Source organism: Canis lupus, chromosome 11 (assembly GCF_003254725.2).
Source record: "Canis lupus dingo isolate Sandy chromosome 11, ASM325472v2, whole genome shotgun sequence".
Taxonomy (NCBI): domain Eukaryota; kingdom Metazoa; phylum Chordata; class Mammalia; order Carnivora; family Canidae; genus Canis; species Canis lupus.
Window position 1 is genome coordinate 25,079,447 of NC_064253.1, and position 19,899 is coordinate 25,099,345.

Genomic DNA, 19,899 nt, shown 5'->3' on the forward strand with positions numbered 1-19,899 from the left:
TATTTAGAAATAAGTTTTTTTCTTAAAAAAAGTTGCAAAGGGGCAGCCCGGAGGGCTCAGCGGTTTAGCGCTGCCTTCAGCCCAGGGTGTGATCCTGGAGACCCAGGATGGAGTACCACATCAGGCTCCCTGCATGGAGCCTGCTTCTCCCTCTGCCTCTGTCTCTGCCTCGCTCTGTGTGTGTGTCTCTCATGAATAAATAAATAAAATCTTTAAACAGAAAAAAAGTTGCAAAGATCACACAGAGAGCTCCCAGTTTCCCTTAATGCTAGTACCTAATGCCTTTTTAAAAAACAAAAAACAAAAAACATGGACATTAGAGCAGTTTTAGGTTCACAGCAAAATTGAGCAGAAGGAAGAGATTTTGTAGATATCTTCTGCCCCCACGTATGAATTTGTATTTTTTAAGCCACTAAGTTTGTGGCAGTTTGTTAGAGCAGCAGTAAAAAATAAATATAAAGGCAAGTGGCATTTTGAGGAGGAAAAAAAAGAGAGATGTAGAGATATATAGAGATACTGTAAAATGCTGTTAAGAAACAAAATTGGCTTCACTGAACAATTCATGAATTGAGTAGCATCCCATCTAGCAAAGAGAGGGAGGGGAGCGCTGAGTTTGAAATGGAAGATTTTTATAGGCAGAAGCAAGATGGGACTAGGAAGTTAAAAGACTGGATTATTTCAGGCAAAATTACCTTCCCTTAGGAAAAGGCTGAGGTTTTATCAGACAGATTACCTCATTAGTGCTGACCAGGAAATTCCAGATTGACTTTTAAAATTCCACTCCCGAGAGAGGCTGAAACTGCAATTATGTGAGCTAAGTATTAAGTCTTGGTGGGGCTATACACAGGTGACTCCATGGGCCTGTTTTTTCTTTTTAACAACGCTAACAAAAAAATGAGAGAATAATTCATTCAAAATCCAATATAATTGTTACTTCTAGTGGAGGGTATGGAGCATATAAGAGGGACACCCTCCCCAAGAACAGGGCCACACTAGCCTGTAAGTCATCTCTATGGGAACTAGGAAAAGGGTTGTTCTTGAGCAAATGAATTAAAAAACAAGAGCCCAGAGGGCCCACAGTCTGCCCCGGCAGCCTTTGTACGCAAGGAAAAGACCCCATTCTCCAGGAGATCTCCCTCCCCTTGGCTAGGACCTTTATGAAGGTCCAACTCTCACCACAGTGCTGGCAGCCCCACCAGGGAACTTCAGAGTTTCTATAATATTTTACTATTCAAGCTGGGTAGAGGGTTTGTTTTTCATAATTAACCTTCAAACTCTATATACATGTATATACTATATACTCTTCCATTCGTACTGATCACAGTTTTTAAAGTGTTAAAATATTCAGCTATGTGATAAAATGTATACCATTCCATCCCATGCAGAGCTTTACCAGTACTTGGGCACCATTCTTGCTCTTTGTACAATCTAAGAATCAGGGGGTTCTGAAGAATACTGGAGTGACCCTTTCTTTTAATATATATTTTTTCAATTGTTCAGATATATTTTCTATTATCATTATTTCTCAGATATATTTTCTTTTTATTATCATTACTTTTTAAAAGTAATCTCTATACCTAACATGGGGCTTGAACTCACCACCTCAAGATCGAGAGTTATATGCTCTACTGACCAAGCCAGCCTCATGTCCCTAGGGTAATACTTTTCCTAACTCCACATAAGCTCTTTTCAGAGTAGGGGCAAGTCATCCATGAGCAGGAAAACAGGATTCCCCTTCTTTCAGCCCTTATCCCTATCTTAAATAAGAGATTTTGTCTGTGTTCTCACCCAGATATTGTACACAGTGGTAGGAGCTGAATGTGCAAATCACAAAGAAGTTAGTGGGCACCTATAATCCAAGAATGCTTCCTGAGACCTAAGAAAAATTTCATTATTAGAGATCTGGTATGTCTGATAAAATCTGACATGCTGACCTGAGAATAAGCAGACAGATGAACTTAGAAGGTTCTATCCCAGCCTAGGAGTCTTGGATCCTGGGATACTACAACTCCGAGATTGCCTTGACTCTTCCGAAGAAACCCAGGACCTTCTCTTTTCTTTTCTTTTTTCCTTTTCTCTGCTTTTCCTTTTTAAAAGGGCACCTGGGAAAAGGACAGAAGGCTACTGAAACACCTCTCCTTTATTCCCATGCAGACATGCTATCTTCAGAAGGGGTCACTTGGGTTCACTAGTCCATCAATCCAAACCTCAAACCAAGTTTTCCTACTCAAATACAAGCTTCTGCACCCTTCCAGACCTAAGAAGTGCATGGCTCTACTCAACTGTGATGTTGGATCTAGAGAAGTACTCAACTTACACAGTAGCTGAAAGATGGTCTAATTCACACTGCCACGCTTTTTTAAAAATTGTGTTTTTTTCAAATGGAAAAATAATACATAGTGACTGAGAAAATTTCAAAAAATTTAGAATAAAGAATAAATGGGACACCTCGGGGGGCTCAGTGGCTGAGCATCTGCCTTCGGCTCAGGGCGTGATCCCAGGGTCCTGGAATCGAGTCCCACATCAGGCTCCCCATGGGGAGCCTGCTTCTCTCTCTGCCTGTGTCTCTGTCTCTCATGAATAAATAAGATCTTTACAAAAAAAAAAAAGGAAGAAAGAATGAAAAGCAAAATTCTCTACCTGCTCATTTACTTTCCTCCCCACAAGTAAATTTTATGAAGTATATTCTCCCAGACTCCTTTCCATACATTTATATAATGCACACACTCACACAATTGCTTTTCTTGACATAAATGGGATCATACTGTAATATTCTATAATATGCTTTTTACACATAATTTTCCATAGAAATTCATCCATATTAGTAAAATATAGGTTGTTTCCAGTTTTCTCCGTTAAAAACCATAGTGAAAAAAATTCTTGTACCAAAAAAAAGGTCGAATGAAGAAACCTACATAAGCCACACAATAAAATTCTTTACAAAGGAGAAAACAAAGCAGTGGAATAAATGTTTGTATACTCATGTATATACTTGTGTATAACAGATTCCTAGAAACAAAATTGCTGATTTGAAGAGTAACACATTTAAACTTGGTAGATACTACCAAACCTCCCTCAGAAGAGGCTTTCTAGGAGATGCCTATTTGCTTAAACTTTCACCAACAATGGATATAATGTGTATTTTTATTTTTGGTCAATTAGATGAGCACATTATTTGACTTGCATTTCCCTAATTACAAAGAGTCATATATATGCTTCCTTGCCTGCTGTATTTCTTATTCAGTGAATTACCTATCCAACTCCATGGCCGATTTTTCTGCTTGCAACTTCCTCATTTTGATCATAAGCGTAGCTACTATATTTCAAGCACTTGGCTGTGTTCCAGACACCATGCTAGATGCTTGAAAATAAAGTTTGTCTTAAAACAACCCATGCTGTGGATGGGAAATACAAGAAGCATACAGAAATGAGATTCATACCCTAGTCTTTTTTACTCTTGAGGCTGCCCCTTCTCTCCTATGTCACTTTATCAAAAAGCCTCATTTTAGGGGCACCTGGCTGGTTCAGTCAATAGAGCATGCAACTGTTGATCTCAGAGTTGAGTCCAAGCCCCATGTTAGGTGGGGAGCCTACTTTAAAAAAAAAAAAAAAAAAAAAAAAGCCTCATTTTGCCCAAATGTGGAAACCGAAAGGGAAGTGACTCACCCAAACATTCATAGCCTCGTAGCTAGATGCCTATCTCAATGTAGACCACTGGTGGGCTTTTCACTACGCTGGTCTTCCCAGAAAACAACATTTCCCAGAGGCGATTCAGGCAAATATTTCAGATCGGCCAGCCTATTACCTGTGTTCTTAGAAATAAAGAACTAACACAAACTACAAAGGTCAAAGATAAATAAAACAGAAACCAAGAAACAGAGACTTTGGCCCCATTCCATCCATATCACATAGTCCAAGAAGAGGACTGATGGCCCTTCAAGTCAGCCTTAGGGTGTAAAATGGTCTCCCAGTTACTTCCCAACACCCACCTGCCAAATTACAGTTTTTTTTTTTTCAGATTTTATTCATTTATTTGAGAGAGAGAAAGTATTGGGAGGGATAGACAGAGAGAATCCCAAGCAGACTCCATGGCGAATGTGGAGCCTGGCATGGGGCTTGATCCCTCCACCCTGAGATCACGACCTAAGTCAAAGCCAAGAGTCCAACACTCAACCAACTGTGCCACCTAGGCGCCCCTTCAGCTTTAGAGTCTTAAAAAAAAATGGGGGCGAGGTGCAGTGGGTTAAGCGTCCAACTCTTGATTGTGGCTCAGGCCCTGATCTCAGAGTCATGAGATTGAGCCTCGGGTTGGGCTCCACACTCAGTGCAGTCTGTTAAAGCTTCTCTCCCTCTCCGTCTGCCCCTCCCACCCCTCTGCATGCTCACACTCTCTGTCTCACATAAATAAGCAAATCTTTAAAAACACACACACACACACACAAAAACTCTGAATCTGAATGAACTATTAATCACAGACATGAGTAGCAAATAGTTTGAGTTTCTTCTTTCTATAAAGTTGAAACGTTCATTTTACAGTTCTTTATTTAATAATCCAGAATTCCAAGAATTCCACTCCTTTTTTTTCCTCAAAGTGATTAACCCAATGAGAAATACAGGAGGGGTGACTGGATAGCTCAATCAGTTAAGTGTCTGCTTTTGATCTCAGCTCAAATCTTGATCATGGGTTTGGGCCCCATTTAAAATATATATATATATATATAAAGCAGGATGGGGTAAATTATTTCTAAGAAACTGCTAAACTCTCTTCCTTCCAAAAGCATTGATTAAATGCCTATATAATGACTTGACAACAGTTTGAAGCCAGTTCATGGAGGTGCATTAAAATATTTTCTGGGGGGATCCCTGGGTGGCGCAGCGGTTTAGCGCCTGCCTTTGGCCCAGGGCACAATCCTGGAGACCCGGGATTGAATCCCATGTCGGGCTCCCGGTGCATGGAGCCTGCTTCTCCCTCTGCCTGTGACTCTGCCTCTCTCTCTGTGTGTGTGACTATCATAAATAAATAAAAATTAAAAAAAAAAATTTTCTGGGGATCCCTGGGTGGCGCAGCGGTTTAGTGCCTGCCTTTGGCCCAGGGAACGATCCTGGAGTCCCAGAATCGAGTCCTGTGTCAGGCTCCTGACATGGAGCCTGCTTCTCTCTCCTCCTGTGTCTCTGCCTCTCTCTCTCTATGTCTATCATAAATAAATAAATAAATAGTTTTTAAAAATAATAAATAAAATATTTTCTACCTTCAAAAAATTTAATTTTTCCAATCATAAAAAATTTTATTTTTTTCTTGACGAAATTGTCTTTATTTTTTTTACTTTTTTTTTAATAAATTAATTTTTCATTGGTGTTCAATTTACCAACATACAGAATAACACCCAGTGCTCGTCCCGTCAAGTGCCCCCCTCAGTGCCCGTCACGCATTCATCCCCACCCCCCACCCTCCTCCCCTTCCACCACCCCTAGTTCGTTTCCCAGAGTTAGGAGTCTTCATGTTCTGTCTCCCTTTCTGATATTTCCCACACATTTCTTCTCCCTTCCCTTATATTCCCTTTCACTATTATTTATATTCCCCAAATGAATGAGACCATATAATGTTTGTCCTTCTCCGATTGACTTACTTCACTCAGCATCATACCCTCCAGTTCTATCCACGTTGAAGCAAATGGTGGGTATTTGTCGTTTCTAATGGCCGAGTAATATTCCATTGTATACATAGACCACATCTTCTTTATCCATTCATCTTTCGATGGACTCCTTCCACAGTTTGGCTATTGCGGACATTGCTGCTAGAAACATCGGGGTGCAGGTGTCCCGGCGTTTCATTGCATCTGAATCTTTGGGGTAAATCCCCAACAGTGCAATTGCTGGGTCATAGGGCATGTCTATTTTTAACTCTTTGAGGAACCTCCACACAGTTTTCCAGAGTGGCATAAAAAATAAAAAAGTCCTATGTGCCAAACACTAGATTGGACACTAGAAGTCCAGGGACAAATAGAACATAGTTCCTGTTCTTTTGAGGAGCAATAATCCCTCATGTTATCACGTTAACATGTTACACGTCATGAAGCACTTTAAATGTATTTTGAACACATAATACATTTGCAATTTATTGCAAATTTAACTTGGAAGCCATCTACTTTTTATTTTTCCTATGTTTTTTGTTTTGTTTTGTTTTCTGTGATAAATCCAGATCTCTAAAAGACCAGAACATGGTTTCAGGTTGGAGGGATGGGCTAGACCAGGAAGGAGAGATCTTTCTTTCTTTTACAAGTGGGACCCTGGTAAGAGTTGGTTTCAGGATGCTTCAGACAGTATTATCAAAATCTTTTTTTTTTAAGATTTTATTTATTTATTCATAGAGACACAGAGAGAGAGAGAGGCAGAGACGCAGGCAGAAGGAGAAGCAGGCTCCATGCAGAGAGCCTGACGTGGGACTCGATCCCGGGTTCCCAGGATCACGCCCTGGGCTGCAGGCGGCGCGCTAAACCGCTGCGCCAACAGGGCTGCCCTATTAACAAAATCGTAAATGGCATCTCCACCCTTTTAAATACTTAGAGGGAGCCTTTCACTCACAAAATCCTTCTTTGAATTCAAGGTAATTCTCCTGTTTCAAGACAGTTAAACTGGGTCACAAAAAAAGAGCCACTTTCCCAGGATTAGATGGCAAGATGGAGTAAAATTTCATTACCTTCAACTCCCAGAGTCTCATTCGGTGAAGCCCAACCATGAAGGGCAGAGGACTGATGCTGACATCTAAATTATGTTTCCAATCAGATTGATCACGTGCTTGACAGAGCTGCTAGATTAGCCCATTAACCTCTGGAATGCTGTCAGCCTCAGGTCTCAGAGTCCACATGAATATGTCCTGCTGCAATTCTCTTTTAGAAGTTTCTACCTACTGGGGGGGCCTCACTGGCTCAGTCAGCAGAGCATGCAACTCTTGATCGTGGGTTGCAAGTTTGAGCCCCATGCTAGGTGTAGAGATTACCTAAAAATAAAATCTTTTAGGGGCACTTGGGTGGCTCAGTCAGTTGCTTAACTGACTCTTGATTTCGGCTCAGGTCATGATCTCAGGGTCATGAGACAGAGACTCAGGTCAGGCTCCATGCTCAGCTTAGAGCCTGCTTGAGATATCCTCTCCCTCTGTCTGTCCCCACCCTCTTTTTTTCTCCAAAACAAATAAGTAAAATTAAATAATCTTTAAAAAAATATTTTTTAATTAAAAAAAATAAATTTCTACATATCAATTCTCTCCCATGTGATTATAAATCCTTTACTGTATACAAATGCTCAATCAGTGAGCCATGAAAAACTTCTTTAAGGAGACCAGCTATATTGGGTGTGTTGTCTTGCTTTTTTGTTGTTGTTTTTTTCTTTCTTTCTTTAAAGATTTTAAGTAACCTATACACCCAACACGGGGCTCAAACAGTGCTGAGATCAAGAGTCACACATTCCCCCAACTGAGCCAGTCAGGCACCCTATTTGTTGTCTAATTCTTTTTTTTTTTTAAGATTTTTTTAGTTTGATTTTTTTAAAGATTTTATTTATTAATTCATAAGATACACACACAGAGAGAGGCAGAGACATAGGCAGAGGGAGAAGCAGGCTCCATGCAGGAAGCCCGATGTGGGACTTGATCCCGGGACTATGGGATCACGCCCTGAGCCAAAGGCAGACACCCAACCACTGAGCCACCCAGGCATCCCAAAGATTTTTTTTTTTAATTTGAGAGAAAGAGGAAAGAGAGTGGTGGGAGGTGAGGAGAGAATTTTCAGCAGACTCTGCACTGAGCCCAACATGAGGCTCAATCCCACAATCCCGAGACCATATCCTAAGCCAAAAATCAAGATTCGGACACTTCACAGACTAAGCCACCCAGGCACCTGCTGTCTAGCTTTTTTTTTTTTTTTTTTAAGATTTTATTTATTTATTCATGAGAGACACAGAGAGAGAGGCAGAGACACAGGCAGAGAGAGAAGCAGGCTCCATGCAAGGAGCCCAACATGGGACTCAATCCCTGAACTCCAGGATCACGCCCTGGGCCGAAGGCAGCTGCTCAACCCCTGAGCCACCCAGGCATCCCTATTGTCTAGTTCTTAAGTGTGTGAGTTTATAAACACAGACTAGCCGGACTGTCAGAGATAAGCACTCACCTATTACTCCCACCTCATCCACAATTACTTCATTCTTCCTGTCTCGGTTTCCTTATTTGCAACCTAGAATTTGATCCTGCCTTCCTCCTTCCCAGGAAGTTTAGGTAGATTTTTGATGCAAAAGCAGGGCCAAGAGCTCTCCAATTTTTTTTAAACCAAATATCACCAGACAAACATTCTATTAGACTTAAATCCTATAAGGAATAAAGCTCTCAGTAAACCCGTCTTCCTGCTATCAAAACCCCATTATTTAACAGAATCAAGAACAAAAGATTGTTTGATGTATGCTTCAAAAACTGTTTGCAGGGGCGCCTGAGTGGCTCAGTCAGTTAAGCGTCTGCCTTCAGCTCAGGTCATGACCCCACTGAGCCCTGATTTGGTCTGCTCCCTGTTCAGGGGGGAGAGAGTTTGCTTCTCCCTCTCCCACTGCCCCTCCCCCTGCTTGTGCTTTCTCTTCTCTCAAATAAATAAATAAAATCTTTTTTTTTTTTAGATTCATTTATTATTTATTCACGAGAGACACAGAAACACAGGCAGAGGGAGAAGCAGGTCCCTGCAAGGAGCCCGATGCAGAATTTGATCCCAGGATCCCAGGGTCATGCCCTGAGCCAAAGGTAGATAGACGCTCAACCACCGAGCCATCCAGGCATCCCTAAATAAATAAAATCTTAAAAAAAAAAAAAAAAAACTATTTGCAGTTAGTGATGAAAGTCAAGGGAAAGGAAGGCAGAACTCCTGAGACAGACTTGTTTCCATGGTAAAAGTTCATTCTCACCTAAGAACTGATAGGCAAACAGGCATGAAAACCACTCTAATATCAAATATTGAGAACTGAATATTGGAGAAGGGAGCCCTGTTTCCACACTACAGGCAGAGGCTATTTGGAAACATAATTATACCTTTTATTCTAAATTGATTTAAACTTAAAATTGATGGAATATAGAGCGCTGGACTGTTCCATGGTGTTGTTTTTTTAAGGGCTTAAAAACAGCTGTTTTCTTTCTTTCTTTCTTTTCTTTCTTTCTTTCTTTCTTTCTTTCTTTCTTTCTTTCTTTCTTTTAAAGATTTTATTTATTTATGCATGAGAGACACACACACAGAGAGAGGCAGAGACACAGGCAGAGGGAGAAGCAGGCTCCATGCAGGGAGCCCGACCCAGGCAGGACTCGATCCCGGGAATCCAGGATCACGCCCTGGGCTGAAGGCAGGAGCTAAACCACTAAGCCACCGAGGGATCCCCCCCTTTTTTTAAACAGCTGTTTTCTAGGGAAAGAGACTAGAGGAGGATTGACTCCCTTTGGTACAGTGTAACTCCCACACAAGACTCTCTCTGCTCTGTGGCCAGCCTATTTTAAACCCAGTCCAGACTGCACCTAACAAGTTCCAATTGTCTCCGAATCTGTGGCAAACTCTCCAAACTCGAATTCTACAGAAGAGCAATGTTACCACATTGAAACAGGACTAAAAGATGGAGGGATAGGGTAACGGGGTGACGGGCATTAAGGAGGGCACATGAGGGATCCCTGGGTGGCTCAGTGGTTTAGTGCCTGCCTTTCGCCCAGGATGTGATCCTGGAGTCCCAGGATCAAGTCCCGCATCAGGCTCCCTGCATGGAGCCTGCTTCTCCCTCTGCCTGTGTCTCTGCCTCTCTCTGTGTGTGTCTCTCATGAATAAATAAATAAAATCTTAAAAAAAAAAAAAAAAAGATGCAAGTGTCTTAAAAAAAAAAAAAAAAAAAGGAGGGCACATGAGGTGATGAGCACCGGTGTCATACCCAGATGATAAATTATTGAACACTACATGTGACACTAATAATGTACTACATGTTAGCTAATAGAATTTAAACTTAAAGAAGAAGGAAGGAAGGAAGGAAGGAAGGAAGGAAGGAAGGAAGGAAGGAAGGAAGAAGAAGGAAGAAGGAAGAAGAAAGAAAGAAAGAAAGAGAGAGAGAGAGAGAGAGAGAGAGAGAAAGGAAGGAAGGAAGAAAGAGAGAGAGAGAGAAAAGAAAAAAAAGAAAACAAGACTAAAGACAAATCCTCTGGAGAGAATGGACTTGTATTTGGGGATTCCTGGGGAAATACACTGTGCAAAGTATAAACTGTGATGAAGAGACGAAGGGACCCTGAAAAAATTATTGCTCACCTTGGTGGTTTTGTCCCAGGTGCTTTATAAAATCTTTCACGGGGCACCTGGGTGGCTCAGATGGTTAAGCATCTGCCTTCTGCTCAGGTCATGATCCTAGCGTCCTGAGATAGAGCTCTGAGTTGGGCTCCCTGCTCCACCTTTTTCTCTGTCTGATTCTCTGTCTGCCTCTTCCCCTCTCCTTGCTCATGTGCTCACGTGCTTTCTCTCTTTCTCCCTCTCTCTTTCAAATACATAAATAAAATCTTTTTAAAAACCCAAACTTGGGTCACCTGGGTGGCTCAGTTGGCTGAACATATGCCTTCAGCTCAAGTCATGATCCTGGAATCCTGGGATCCAGCCCCATTTCGGGCTCCCTGCTCAGGGGGGAGTCTGCTTCTCCCTCCAACTGCTCGTGCTCTCTCTCTCTCTCTCAAACGAACAAAAATATTTTAAAACTAACTAACTAAAGAAATAAATAACCCAAACTTTTATCTGTGACACCTTCACTCATTCAGGTGGCCTGTATGCAGCACCTCCATGTGCCTAGTACTACTATTATAAAGATATGTCAAACACCTCTTGATTCATGCTTAGCTCCCACCACCACCAGAAATAAGCAGAGATAGCTCCCTGTTCCCTTTTGCGAGCTTCCTTAATAATTTTTACCATTTGGGGCACCTGGGTAGCTCAATCAGTTGAGCACCTGACTTCAGCTCAGATCATGATCTCAGAGTCCTGGGATCGAGCCCCAAGACAGGCTCCACACTCAGTGGGTAGTCGGCTTCTCTCTCGCCTTCTGCCCCTCCCCTCCATGTCTTCTCTCTTTCTCTCCCCTTTCTCTCTCTCTTTCTCTCAAATAAATAAATAAAATCTTTTTAAAAATATTTTTTACCATTTGTTGAGCACCTACAGTATGCCAAGTACTTTCCATATCAGAGGTCCCCAAAATTCCTCTGTTCACAGAACCATAGGAAAATTCAATAAGCTTGCCACCATTCCCTTGGGCCAAAGGAAATACCTAACAGCTCCATGTAGTAAATAATTAGATCCAAAAACACTAAGATGCATTAATATACTAACAACTTAGTAGTTGTTTGAAAAAATATTTTTATTTTATTCTTAAATAACTACAAGTATTTACAAATGGGATGTTCACACCTATAGTACACTGCTCAGCTTCTTAATCGGATTGGATACCATCGCCCTCCTTTTGTGTTCCACGCAGATTTTCACATGCTACTTGCCTTTTATCGTACTGAAAACCTCGCTTTGTGAAATAATACACAAAGCATCACAAGGCGTCAAGTAATATAGTGCAATCTAATGTTGAAATGACAAGCTACCTCTGCTTCATTGTGTTTGCCTCAGAAATTTGAAAAATTCCTCGGTGGTCTGGCGTGACTTCACTGCAGAGCTTTAGGGTGCCTGAACACACAGTTTGAGAACCATGGACATACACTGCTTCCCTTCAACTTCAAAACAGCTGTGAGTACAGCTATACATTTATAGATCTGGGCAACCAGGCTGAGGACAGTTGAATAATTTGCAAAGTTCACATAGTTAGTAGGTGGTGCTGGATCTAAATCTAGGCCTGGATCTTGCGTCCCCGCGTGTGTGCGCCTAACCTCAGCTGGTCCGCCCGAGACCCCCTCCGAGCGCCAACCCTAGTCCCTGCGCGGTCCCATTTGCGCTCCAACAAGATGAAAGAAACTATCACGAGCCAGGAGAAACTCGCCAAACTGCAAGCACAACTGCGCATTGGTGGGAAAGGAACTGCTCGCCGAAAGAAGGTGGTTCATAGAACAGCTACAGCAGATGATAAAAAAACTTCAGTTCTCCTTAAAGAAGTTACGGGTAAACAATATCTCTGGTTATTGAAGAAGTGAATATGTTCACAAACCAAGGAACAGTGATCCATTTTAACAACCCTAAAGTTCAGGCATCACTGGCAGCGAACACTTTCACCATTACAGGCCATGCTGAGACAAAGCAGCTGACAGAAATGCTACCCAGTTTCTTAAACCAGCTTGGTGCAGACAGTCTGACTAGTTTAAGAAGACTGGCTGAAGCTCTGCCCAAACAATCCGTGGATGGAAAAGCACCACTTGGGGGATCCCTTGGTGGCTCAGCGGTTTGGTGCCTGCCTTTGGCCCAGGGCGTGGTCCTGGAGTCCCAGGATCGAGTCCCAGGATCGAGTCCCAGGATCGAGTCCCACATCCGGCTCCCTGCATGGAGCCTGCTTCTCCCTCGGCCTGTGTCTCTGCCTCTCTCTCTCTCTCTCTCTCTCTGTGTGTGTGTCTCTCATGAATAAATAAATAAATCTTAAAAAAAAAAAAAAAAGGAAAAACACCACTTGCTACTGGAGAGGATGATGATGATAAAGTTCCAGATCTTGTGGAGAATTTTGATGAAGCTTCCAAGAATGAAGCAAACTGAATTGAGTCAACTTCTGAAGAAGATAAAACTTGAAGAAGTTACTGGGAGCTGCTATTTTATATTATGACTGCTTTTTAAAATTTTGTTCATGGATCTGATAAAATCTAGATCTCTAATATTTTTAAGCCCAAGCCTCTTGGACACTGCAGCTCTTTTCAGTTTTTGCTATACAAAAACTTTATTTTTTGTATATTCATTCTTTGCAGCTAATTAAGTTGAAGAAGCCTGGGAATAAAGTTTGAAACAAGGTTAATAAAGTTCTTTACCTAGGAAATAATAAATAAATAAATAAATAAATAAATAAATAAATAAATAAATTTATCTAGGCCTACTGGACTCAACATCCTGTTAATCGTGCTACCTCTCACCAGCTTTGCAGGATATTAGAATCACAGACTCTCAGATCTGGAGGGGATATGAGGCATGATATAGTCTCAGCACGTGGAAAACCAATGCCTGAAAAATGAAATGATCTGACCAAGGTGCACACTGCTTAAAGGCAGAGCTGGGGCCCAGGCTTCCAGGCTCCTAGTCTAGAGCTCTCTCCATTCCAACAGCCTACCATCCTTTTAGGAGGGTTTAACAGGAGGAGAAGTGTCCCCAAGAAGAATCTGCCCAATAAGTACCCATAAGTGGGGTCTCATGGGGTCCTTGGAAGCAAAGAAGGGCTACCCTCCAAAGATCAGAGGCTGCTGTTGGGGTACATATGGTAACTTACTTTCCTCCCTCTGGTGTCTTCCATTTGGAACTAATCTTCAAGCTAATCACTGCTCTCTCTGCTCTTTTTGGGCATCTTGTCGCTATCAAGTAAAGCCCCACCACCTGAGTCCCCTCTCCTCTTGACCTTCCTCCCATAGTTCAGGGCAGGGCTTCTGAAATGCCCAGGAGAATGATGGTTCTTCTTCTCATTGGTGGTCTTTGCATTTCTGTTGCAACAAGGAACCATTTGTGCAAGAAATGTTTCTGCAGTTTTAAGAAGCACTAAAATAAGCAAATGGCAAACATGTTAAGGTCATGCAAAGGTATATCTGAAATTTCCAAAGGAATTTTAGAGTTACAAATTTTTCATGAAAACAATAGCTCCCAGAAAACATCTTCTTGGGTTCCACGTTCCCACTGAGCTGTTCATAAGTATCAACTGCAGGTAAGAACGGGGACATAAGAGGTCCCTGGGTGGCTCAGTGGTTGAGCATCTGCCTTTGGCTCAAGGGGTGATCCTGGGGACCTGGGATGGAATTCTGCATCAGGCTCCCCTTCAAGGCTCCTGCTTCTCCCTCTGCCTGTGTCTCCTGCTTCTCTGTGTGTGTCTCTCATGAATAAATAAAATCTTTAAAAAAAAGGGGGGGGGAATGGGGACATAGGATAGCAGATCTTCCCATCCTACTATCCACCTGACAACTATCAAAAAAACAGAAAAAATAGAAAATCCCTTAATTTTCTCTCTGCAGTTTTATGTTTTCAGAACAGGAAGCTCTGGATTCAATTTTTTTCTGTGCAGACATAAAACCATTTCCTGGCTGGGCATTAATCCTCCCCTGCTTTTGCACACTCCTCTAGAAGACATCCCACACTCTTCTTCTATAGAAGCCAAGAGCTGAAAGCACTTGTTCAGGAATGGACAGCAAGGTCAGGATGATGATGATGATGATGATATTCAACTCTGGACATGTACTGTGTGCCAGGCCAGGCACTGTGCTAAGGGCTCTACATTTATTATTTATTTTCTTTTAATACGAAATTTTATTTTTAAAAAATTTTTATTTATTTATTTATTTGATAGAAAGAGAGAGCTCAAGCAGGGGGAGCAGCAAAGGGAGAGGGAGAAGCAGATCTCCACTGAGCAGGGAGTTTGAAGTGGGGCTGGATCCCAGGACACTAAGATCATGACCTGAGCTAAAGGCAGATGCTTAACTGACTGAGCCACCCAGGTGGCCCTCATATGAAATTTTAAATGACTTATTTTCAAATATATACACAGAATATGGCATAAAGCATATATATAAAGTATATATATAAACATAATATATATATATTTTTTTATATATTTTAAAATAGTTATAAAGCAGGTGCCTGCCTGGCTGGCTCAGTCAGTAGAGCATGTGGCTCTTGATCTCAGGGCCATGAGTTTGAGACCCATGTTGGGTGAAAAGCTTACTCAAAAAAAAAAAAAAAAAAGTTACAAAGCAATAGTCATGTAACATCACTCAGATCAAAAAAACAAAACATCACCAACACCTCAAAAGCTCCTCTCCCATCACAACCCCACCATTGTTTGTAGAGGTAACTTCTATTCTAATTTTTATAATCATCATTTCTTCATTTTTCTTCAAACTTTTACCAACTTTGACATAGCCATAAATAATATGTGGCTTAGACTATAAATCGCTTCCCTCCAGGATTCAGCCTCCTATTCCAGGGACCTTTGCTGCTCAGACTTCCCTTCACATCTTCCTGGCAAATCCTCTACTTCCTGGATTCTTCATCTAGCTGCTTCTTGAGAAACAGTAAAAAGCCAAAACTGCATATCTGAAATGTCTTTACTGTATCTTCAAACCTGATTGATAGATAGACTCAGAATAGAATTCTAGGTTAGAAACCAATTTCCATGGGACATTTGAAGGCATTTCTCCATTGCCTTTTAGCAATGGGATTTGCTAAAAATCTACTGGGATTTTTGAGATATCTGATGTCATTCTTATTCCTGTTCCTTTCTGGATGCCCTGTTTTTCCCCTCTGAAAGCTTTCAAGATCTTTTGTTTCCTTTTTAAGTTTGTTTGTTTGTTTGTTTGTTTAGTGATCTCTATATCCAAACGTGGGGCTTGAACTCACAATGCTATGATCAAGAGTCACATGCTATTCCAACTGAGCCAGCCAGGCGCCCCTGAGATCTTTACGCAGGATCTGGAATTTGGGAGTGATGAATGCTATACTGTACAATCCAGATCCCACTTCAAGAATGCAGGACTTAGGGATCCCTGGGTTGCTCAGTGGTTTGGCACCTGCCTTTGGCTCAGGGTGTGATCCCGGAGTCCCGGGATCGAGTCCCGCATCGGGCTTCCTCCATGGAGCCTGCTTCTCCCTCCTTCTGTGTCTCTGCCTCTCTCTGTCTCTTTTTGTGTCTCTCATGAATAAATGAATAAATTAAAAAAAAAAAAAAAGAATGCAGGACTTATCTCCCTCAGCTTCTGGGAATGCTGCCATGACCCTCAGCTATCAGTCCTCTTTGGAGAATGCTTTGGCTGAAGAAAACCTCCAGGACAGCCTGTACTGCATAAGCGACAAGATGGGAGTACGAAAGGTCCAGCTCCCTCACCACAATTGGCAAGTTCTGAAGGCTCATCCCAGCTCTACAGCTCCCCATGGGAGGTCAGCTGAGGTCTTCCCTGGGCCTGCAACACAGCCCACTTCCTCCTCTGCCCCATCTTGTTTCCTTCTCCTTCCTTCTATAAGTGTCGACCCCAAGAGCACTGTCTCATAAACACCCTGCCTGCTACTCTCCATCTTAGAGTTTGCTTCCTGGACAACCCAGCTTGAAACTACAACATGCTTTAGGTCCTTCTGCATTCACCATGTTGAACAATCCGTTGGCCGCATATTATTAGCTAATGTTTACCTTTACTGTGAGTCTGATGGCATTGTGCCTAGTTTATAGATGCACAAACCCAAGCTGTGGAAGCACAAAAACTTGCACAACAAGGCCACCCGGGTAGTAAGTAGCAGAAAGGGGATTTGAAACCAAGTCTGCCTCAGTGCAAAATCAGCACAGTGTTTGGGGCACCTGGGGGCGCTCAATGTTTGAGCATCTGCCTTTGGCTCAGATCGTGATCCTGGGGTCCTGGGATCGAGTCCTGCAACAGGTTTCCCAAGGGAGCCTGCTTCTCCCTCTGCCTATGTCTCTGCCTCTCTCTGTGTGTCTCATGAACAAATAAATAAAATCTTTTTTAAAAAATCAGTGCAGTGTTCATTTCTGGAGTAGCTGGGGAGTTTTGGCTATGCACCCAGGGTTTCAGGCTTTCTGAGGAAGGAAAGAGAAGCAGGCATCAGAATGAGTGGGTACACAGGAGTTAAGCACCCAGTATGAATACAGTTCTCCATCTTCTTTCAGGGCAAGGCATTTTGTTCCTATGGGAGAGCACTGACTCCGCAGGCTATGATGGATGTTGTGCCATCAGGAAGCATGGCATCCACTCAAATGAAAGCTGCATGTTTCTCCATGAAAAGTTATAATAAATATTGGACTGGTAAAAAAAAGAAAGAAGAAAGAAAGAAAGAAAGAAAGAAAGAAAGAAAGAAAGAAAGAAAGAAAGAAAGAAAGATACAGTGGGGAAACAGAGGTTCTATCTAGCGCTTTTCTCATCTGACAAAGATTTAATATTTAATTTTATTGCCAGCCAAGTTCACGTGACATTGGAAAGAGTCCTTCTGGACCTCATTTTTTCTTTTGGCAAAATTTAAAAAGTGAAAATAGACAAATCCCATGGGTTTTAAATACTTCAAGAATCATGGGATGCCTGGGTGGCTCAGTGGTTGAGCGTCTGCCTTCAGCTCAGGTTGTGGTCCTGGGGTCCCGGGATCGAGTCCCGCATTGGGCTCCCTGCAAGGAGCCTGCTTCTTCCTCTGTCTGCGTCTCTGCCTCTCTCTCTATCTCTCTCATGAATAAATAAAATCTTTAAAAAAAAAAGTCCTAATCTGTAAGAAAGGAGAGTCTTTGTAAGAATTTGGTGGTCCTCTAGCCCTTGGGTGAACCTTCTGGTGGTGACACTGGTTCTGCCCACACTCAAGACAAGCTCCCACAGAAAGTGGATGTCAGGGCAGCCTGGGCAAATTTCTGTATTGTTCCATTAGTGCTAGAAGGGCTCTCTGATATCACGTGGTCCAGGTACTATACTTTACCAAATGAGGGGGAACCCTCAGGCTCAAAGGGAAGACTCAGTGGCAGATGCAGAGATAGAAACCAGGCCTCCTAATGGGATGATCAATTGCCTCAGTTTTCCCAGAATATGGAAACCTTGGTGTCAAACTTGGGCAAGTCCAGGGAAAAACATGATGAGTTGGTCATTCTGCTTCTTGATTTTGCTTGTCCAGTGCTTTCTATAAATATCTTCAGGAAGCTGCATCATTCCCTGCTGATCCCAAGCTCAAGAAGAAAGTTTGTTTGTTTCCTTTAACTTCCCTTTCAAGTCTTACACAGAATTTTTGTGCACTGTGTGCTCCTCCTTATTGCCTATTTCTCTTCATTTCCTTTCCCTTGTTTTCTCTAGGAAAGTTGAGTCTGCAGGGCAAGCAGGGTGACAGTCCTTGAGGAATTGGGAGGGCATGAGTTTATCTCCATAAAACCAAGAAGTCCTATGACTGCATCTCAGTGGTCAAAATGATGTCCAGAGAGCAAAGCAGTATTCCTCATATCACATGGAAGGTAAGAGTTAGCCTTTGAGTAAGTAGACAGCTCCTGAAAAGGTGTTATTTCAGGGCCAGGGATGGTTCTGTGCTGTCCCTCCAACAAACACCTCTTCTTACTCCCTCAAGTCAATAATTCCATCATCAGGGCAGCGCCGGTGGCTCAGCGGTTTAGCTCTTCCTTCGGCCCAGGGTGTGCTTCTGGAGTCTCGGGATCAAGTCCCGCGTCGGGCTCCCTGCATGGAGCCTGCTTCTCCCTCTGCCTATGTCTCCGCTTCTCTCTGTGTGTGTCTCTCATGAATAAATAAATAAAATGTTTTTAAAAATTCCATCGGGGGGACACCTCTGTAGCTCAGTGGTTGAGTGTCTGCCTTAGGCTCAGGGCAGGATCCTGGGGTCCCAGGATCTAGTCCCATATGGGGCTTCCTTCATGAAGCCTGCTTCTCCCTTTGCCTGTGTCTCTGCCTCTCTCTCTCTGTCTCTCATGAATAAATAAATAAAATATTTTTTAAAAATTCCATCGGGGATCCCTGGGTGGCTCAGCGGTGTGGCGCCTGCCTTTGGCCCAGGGCGCAATCCTGGAGTGCCGGGATCGAGTCCCTCATTGGGTTCCCTGCGTGGAGCCTGCTTCTCCCTCTGCCTGTGTCTCTGCCTCTCTCTCTCTATGTCTATTATGAATAAATAAATACCATCTTAAAAAAAAAATTTCCATCATCAGAGTTTAATTCCTGCAGCTTAGCCAAAGACTTTACTCTCATTACATGCAAATGTCCCTTGCAAAGGTTAATGAATCAGCCATCCATCTCTCCGAAGAAAAATACTTTCTCAGAAAGTATTCCCTGCCTTTCCAGTGCATCCATCCTAGTCTATGTTCACAGTTCAGGCTCACATGCACATGCAAACTCTTCACCAGTCTGCATCTCCTCTACCTACACTCCCTGTCATGTCCCCACAAGCTGGGGACATCCTTCCAACCAGCTCCCATTATAGGGTCCCATGAGAGCAGTGTCTCATAGAATAAAGTCTGAACACCTCTGCTTGCCTGTGAAGACCTGTCTGATTTGCTAATGGGTGTGCTCTGACGTACAGAGCCTTGGTTTCTTGGTTCACAGATATAGTCACAGAGCCTGACCTGGGGCACAGTTTGCAGGGATGCTAAAAAAATATATACATGTTGATCAACTAACTGATTCAGCTCCTTCTACACACATTTATCACTTATGATTTCCTGACTGAAGCCTCCTCTCACAAACTCCCAACAACACCCTGACTTTGCACACATACTCAATAGTCAGAAATTTCTGTTATACCTTGGTCCTTGGGCTTTTTTTTTTTAAGATTTTATTTATTTATTTGGCACAAAGAGAGAGAGAGTACAAGCAGGGGGAACAGCAGAGGGAGAAGCAGACTCCCCGCTGAGCAGGGAGCCCAAAGCAGAACTCAATCCCAGGACCCCAGGATCACAGCCTGAGCCAAAGGCAGACACTTAACCGACTGAGCCACCCAGGTGCCAGTTCTTGGGCTTTTTAGCCTGGAAATCCCTGCTTTCATCTCCATCAACCTAGTCAGTCTACCTGTCCTTCAAGATCTGTTCAAGGGGATCCCTGGGTGGCTCAATGGTTTGGCCTTTGGCCCAGGGCATGATCCTGGAGTCCTGGATCGAGTCCTGCATTGGGCTCCTTGCATGGAGCCTGCTTCTCCCTCTGCCTGTGTTTCTGTCTCTCTCTCTCTCTGCGTGTGTCTCTCATGAATAAATAATAAAATAAAATCTTAAAAATAA

The 19,899-nt window shown here is 42.6% G+C and overlaps 1 protein-coding gene and 1 pseudogene across 4 annotated transcripts in view; both read left to right on the top strand.

The window, feature by feature from the left end:
- WNT8A (Wnt family member 8A) overlaps positions 1–19,899 on the top strand; it is a 48,669-nt gene that overhangs the window by 9,995 nt on the left and 18,775 nt on the right. For 2 of the 4 annotated variants that reach the window (XM_025432721.2, XM_025432720.3), the window contains exon 2: positions 17,984–18,138. The exons of 1 other annotated variant lie outside the window; for it this stretch is intronic. In XM_025432721.2, the coding sequence (XP_025288506.1) occupies positions 18,094–18,138 (45 nt within the window). In that variant the 5' untranslated portion in view covers positions 17,984–18,093. Of the gene's footprint in view, positions 1–17,983; positions 18,139–19,899 lie in introns of those variants that run through there. One more of the 4 variants, XM_025432718.3, reaches the window with a different exon arrangement.
- Positions 11,863–12,915, top strand: LOC112650068 (transcription factor BTF3-like; annotated as a pseudogene).